The 6,000-nt window shown below is 39.4% G+C and overlaps 1 protein-coding gene across 4 annotated transcripts in view; it reads left to right on the top strand.

The window, feature by feature from the left end:
* Positions 1-240: 240 nt before the first annotated feature.
* Positions 241-6,000, top strand: part of LOC148235821 (uncharacterized) — a 24,238-nt gene continuing 18,478 nt past the window's right edge. Inside the window, exon 1 of one of the 4 annotated variants that reach the window (XM_088183953.1) lies at positions 241-611. In XM_088183953.1, coding sequence (XP_088040079.1) covers positions 461-611 — 151 coding nt within the window. In that variant the 5' untranslated portion in view covers positions 241-460. The remainder of the gene's footprint in view (positions 612-6,000) is intronic. The other 3 variants (XR_015809258.1, XR_015809260.1, XR_015809259.1) reach the window with 3 other exon arrangements.

Here is a 6,000-nt window from a genome sequence, read left to right as displayed (position 1 = left end):
GCGTTTCAAGTCTATGGCTACGGCGGCGTCCTTTTTTGAATTTGGCGCCCGACAAAAGTGATCGGGTGCGGGTGTGCGATCGAAACCGGCGTATTTGGAGAGCGGCGAGAGAGCCGGCTGTCAGTTTGACAGCGCGCGTGCTTCCTCGCGCGTACCTTCTCGCGCGCAGGGAGCGCCTTCGAGACCCGGACGACGCGGACGGGAGGCGCTATTTATTTTCGGTTGACATTTGCGTGCGGCGCTGTCGGCGCGTAGAGCGAGACGGAGATAGGCGCGGAAGCGCGCGCGAAAGGGACGACGAGCGCCGAGGCCGCTTTCCGCTTCCCGCGCGACAGTCGCCTCGCGCTCTTCGTGGGGGTCGCGCTGCGCCCGTTCGCCCCGATTCGGCGCTCCGGGGCTCCAGGTCGCCGATCGTCAATCTTCGTCGCGAGGTCCACCGCGGGATTAATCAAAAGCCGCCATGCTGCCGCCCGGAGGAACCGGGACCCCCGGGGGGCCGGGAGGTCCGGCGGGACCGGCCGGAGAGAGGCGCAGGGACGTTCGCGACATGGCCAGGGAGCTGCCCAGAGACGTTCGCTTTCCACCCGGCCCGCCCGGCGCATCTTCGCCAGGTGAGCAACGACGGACCAAACGTCACTTTGACGCGTACGTCAAAGTGACGTTTGGCGCGGCGCCCTCGAGCGCCGCGTCCTAAGATGGCGGCCGCGCGGTCGCTTGCCGTCTCGACGCTGACCGCGCTCTGCGCCTCCCGCGACTCCTCAGATCGATCGGCGCGTATTTATAACTCGGATCGATTCTCGATCTGCCGGAAGACGCGACCGTTAATTGTTGTTGTTTTGGTCCATCTGTCAGCCATCTTCGCGACGTGCGCGCGTCTCTCGCGTTCCCCCTGAAAATCAACATCGTCGCTCTTTTCGATCGATTCGACCGCTTCGACTGTTTCGACCGATTTCATGACGTTTTCGATCTACCGACGCTCGAAAGCGTCGTTCGAAACGTCTCGACGGTTGACAGACGCCGCGAGGCGGCCGCCATTTTAAAACGGAAGCGCCGGTCGATATGCGCCCCTCCATGTTTGTTTTTATTTTTAAATTCAAATTCGAATTCGAACGCTCGCGGGGTCTTAAATGCGTTTTCGGCGACCATGCGGTCGAGCATGGTCGCCAAAATGGTCTTAACGCCGCAATTTTCGTCCATCGTCCGTTCGCACGTCGCGCGCCGCCGAGAAACGTCAGCCGCGCGGCTGTCAAAACCGCGCTTCGCCGGCCCGCTCGGACCTGTCACTTTGACGGCTTGGCGTTTCGCGACGCAATTGCGCTTCGCGTGTGCGAGGCTCGCATTTTTCGCAACCCGGCTGTCATTTGCTAGCTTATAATAGAGTAGTGTGTCCTAACGACCAGTAGGTTGGCACCCCCCTCCCCCACTCCTCAAAAATATATGATATGAAAAATTTCCGAGATGGCATTTTTTTTTTGGTGTCCTTTGATATTTTCTAAATATAATTATGCTTTAAAACACTTTGATAAATGACCTTCCATCTTTATGGTAGCTAAATGATTCTTCTTTTGAAAAATCCAAGAACTTGTTAGCAGTTTTGGCAGGAGCTCAAATCTAGTAAATAGAGAGTTTAGCGGTTTAAATTTGCAAGGTCCGGACTATATGCATTCGCAAAAATTCAAGCATTGTCGTGGTGGAATATAATATTATTTATATTGGACAACTCTAGCCTCTTCCTGTCGATTGATTAAATTGTATGCTGTACTTATTAAAATTCATAGTTTGGCAGCAGCTCGTAGTACACAATACCCTTCAAATCACATGAGATATACTTTTAATCGCCAGTGATGAGTTAAAAAAAAACTAGTTTTCATTCCGTTCTCAAGCAGAAATTCCGCCCAATAAGTTTTACTGTTCGATCGATGTGGCATCCAAATATTAAGCTTGATCGTCTTGATTATCGTAAATGTCTTGAAACAGCAGTGTCAAAACAATCACGTGTTACTAGATTTATTACCCACTGTGGAAATAAAATATAAACAAATAATTCCCTGATCATTTTCACCACGTTAAATCATCTACCTACAACATATTTCTTTGTAACAAATTTGCAACGCGTTTTCTTATTTTCAATAATAAAAAAGTATACTATGGCAAAATGTTTCTTACGGTGCAAAAAATCCATGTAAAAATTAGAAAAACACGAATATGATTATAATAGTAGTCAAAGTCGATACAATTCAAAATGTCGTGACAATTATTGTAGTGCTTGAGCTATTATAACTCCTGTAAAAAACATCACTCCCTTGCCAAAAAGATTTAAATTCGAAGTCAGAGTTCCAGTTAATCCCAAGACCTGAAATTCCTTTTGATCATTGTATATATTATTTTTCACCGTTGAAATATTTTTGTGGTGTATTAATTCTTTCTTCAATTATTCTTTAATCAACATTATGACAATAAAATCAGTGCTTTCTTCTTCCTCAATTATTTCAGTATCTGAATTTTCTACACTGAAAAAAGTCGTCTCAATAATTATTGATCATGTCTTATACATTCTTTTTGAGACAACTAGAAAAATAATTTTTATTGATATTATTATATTACTCGCTATTTATGTAAAGAAAATGCTAAGTTTGTATATTAAATTAAATAAAAAGTTAGTCATATTTTCAAGCATACAGAGTTTCGAACAACGAATGACGCATGTATGGCTTCCCCGGCGCCTACGCAAGAAATTCAAATGACGCATATGTGCGTTCCCAGACGCTAATGAGTTAAGAAAGTAACATAAGCAAATCAATTGTATATATTGAGCTATTTGTTTTATAGTCTTTCTCTTGACGTTTTGGCTATTCCAAATTCGTATGGATTTCCAAAGTAGTCTGCCAGTTACATAAGAAATTTAAATATAGATATTTAAAGCGATCACTATAACACTGTGAGATATTATATATCGTCCTGGTTGTTTAATCTCACATAAAACTCTTAGGTTTTTTTTACTAATAGAGCATTCTTTTGTTTTGAATTACTTACCATTCTACCCTTTTTTAGTTTATCCTTAGATTGCGTGGAGATCATTATCCAATAAAATTTGCATATCTAATGAATCGTGTTCCTTATGAACGCCGTTGTGCGGCTAGTGTGACAGAATTAGAATTCGCACACGCTTGGCGCCTCCTCTCGTCCGCCGACCCCGAGTTGAGATTTCAGAAATTTCCACTCTCGTTTGACGATGCGCTCTTGCTCAGATCGAACGGACGACGAAGGGTAATCGTAGGACGAAACGTTCTAAAATTAAGTAAAAAATAAATGCAACAATACCCTTTCCGGAATGACGAGTAAATACGGCGTAGCGTTAGCAACACTGAATTTGTCAAAAATTAATAGACGCATTTGGCCACGCAGCGTAATTTTTCTTATGTATATACGAAAAAATTCCGTTTATTTAGAGAATAAAAAAATAAACAAAATTTATCATATTTTTTTGTGTATTAAATGTAAAATAAAATTGTAAAACATATTTTAATAAAAGTTCATAGTGACTTCCAAAGTTTTGTCTAATTCTCGTTTAATAAATCGTCTCGGTTTTTTTACCATTGGTATATATAGCCTAATATCGTCTACTGAGAAACCACAGATCAACGTATTTTGAAGGATCGAAAAGTGGCAAAGATGGTCCGAAGAATTTGTGGAACAAAAGTTGCGAAACTGTATTGGTCTTGAAATAAGCTCTTATTGGGGTAATAATTAGATTCATTTGCGAAACCCGCGTTCTCTTTCACTTGTAAAATGAGAATATAATTCAGAGCAAATATCAAACGCAATGTTTTTTCAGAGGTTTTTTTCGAGAATGTATTTGCGGAATCCGCGAATCATTTTTCTTTTGTTTATAAGTAGTTTGATTGACATGTTCCTAAATTCCATCTATCCAAATGTCAACTGAACATCAATATCTTTAAGCCAATATTTTTGCGAGCCTAAAGTGCAAACTCTTTGCTATCTAGCATATTTTTTTAAGTTTACTGTTTAAACGTGAAATAAAATGTTTTCGAGTCAATAAAATAATTTTTTGAAAAATGTATGTGGTATGAAAGCAGCTGCAGCATATTTATAATATGATCCAAAATCAAGGACGTTTTTTGCCCCCCCCCCCCTCCCTTTAATTTGGTCAGAAAAATGCATGTCATTTAATGAAATACTATACATTTTAATGAAATCAAAATATTTAAAAAAATGATCCATTGGCCAACTTTTGCCGAAATGGCATCTCTAATTCCAAACCAGAAATTCTCGGGCTATTCCTCAAAGAAAATTTAAAAAAAACAGTCGAATCTATTCCGAAAATATTTTTATAAATGTCATTTTAGTAAAATTATATCGAAATACATTTTCACCAGTATATATATATTTCTACTAGCGATAATATAATTTAACTGATAGGCGCTAGTTTAAATGCTGTTTTAAAATCTCTCCGGAACTCAATTTGACAGTTGCGAAACGTAAATTTGCTGTCAAATCCAAATCTAACCTACACAAATTAACCAAATCTTTAAAACTATCATTAGGCCTAGTCCAAAATACAAAGTAAGCCAACTCATCTCTCAGGGGAAAAAACAGAAGAAGTACAAACAGACGTCGCTTTTCGATTCAAACCGACTTTTGGTCAATAGGAGAGCACAATAATAATTATCACTTCTCAGAAGTCAAAAATCCCCGTCAAAAGCAATAAAATCGTGACGGCGCCGTCGCAGGGGGAACGCTTGGTTCGTACACGATTTTATTACCTTTGAAGTGAATTTATTACTTCTGAGAAGGGATAATTGTTTTTTGCGCTCTCCTATTGGACAAAATTTGGTTTATATGTTCCTCGTTTAATTTGTAATATTATTATAAGAGACGTAATATAAACGATATATGACCGAGCGTTCCTACTACGACGCGACGGCAATTTGACGTCATTTGGACGGGGGGTATTTTTCCCCCTTGAATTTGGACAGAAATCTTAATGAAAACGAAATATTTAAAAAAACGACTACTGACTTTTGCCCCCTCCTGAAAAGGCCGAAATGAAGTCCTTGCAGAGCTCGAAAGGCTAAATAAAATACTTGCCGTGTTTTACTTATATGTAGACTCATCGCCGCGTCTGCACATTACGGAAGTCAGTATTATAATAATGACCGTTTGGGAGCTTCCCGCTCAGATTAGACCAAAAATCTCATACCAAAACAAAAACACTGCCTTACTGAATCAACTACTTCAATAGGACTTTATACATAACTACCATACAAATAGAAAAAACTGAGGAATTCTGCTTATATTCGATCGGGCTGCCCATGTATCTCTCAATAAAAAAATCATCGCCATCTACAAATATGCAAGGGGTAAATAATATATTTTTTTACAAGTTCAAAAGTTCTAAAATTTATAAGTTTTTTCCAGAATATGTGGTTTGATCATTTTTATAATGTTGAGATGATTCAGAATCATCAACTTGTACCAATATTTCCATATTTTCTATCGTTGTTTTGGACTGTTTTAGTTAGACCGGCAGTTGGAAAATAACTAGAATTTTCTTTCATTTTTAAACATTTAGACTAAAAAATAAAGAAAATAAAAATAATAACGTCACATTTTTTGTAAAAATAAAGAAATAAAATGTTCTATACATTGTCAATCGCTACGCACATGTATTCAGCAACAATTGCTTTTAAAACAGTAAAAATGCCATAATAAAAGACGCCGGAACGCCGATCCACCGCGTTACATGACAAAGAAGCCCAGAGTAATAAATTAAATATTATTATCATTGTGATATAATTGCTTTGTCAATGCACTTTAACTAACACCTAATTGTTAGTTGTATTTTAAAAGGATTTTAAATTTTCTTACTATATGAAGTCACTACATTTATGTATGTATGATAATCGAGTCTTTGACGGTAGTTTGACTGTTCGTATGAATTTGGCGCACTGTCAACCTTGCTTCGGTGATACCTAGGAA

The sequence above is a fragment of the Plectrocnemia conspersa genome, unplaced genomic scaffold (genome assembly GCF_051122295.1).
Source record: "Plectrocnemia conspersa isolate PC_06_02 unplaced genomic scaffold, ASM5112229v1 ptg000004l, whole genome shotgun sequence".
Classification (NCBI taxonomy): domain Eukaryota; kingdom Metazoa; phylum Arthropoda; class Insecta; order Trichoptera; family Polycentropodidae; genus Plectrocnemia; species Plectrocnemia conspersa.
Note: the sequence above shows the minus strand (reverse complement) of the source record. Positions and strands in the feature narration are given on the sequence as shown.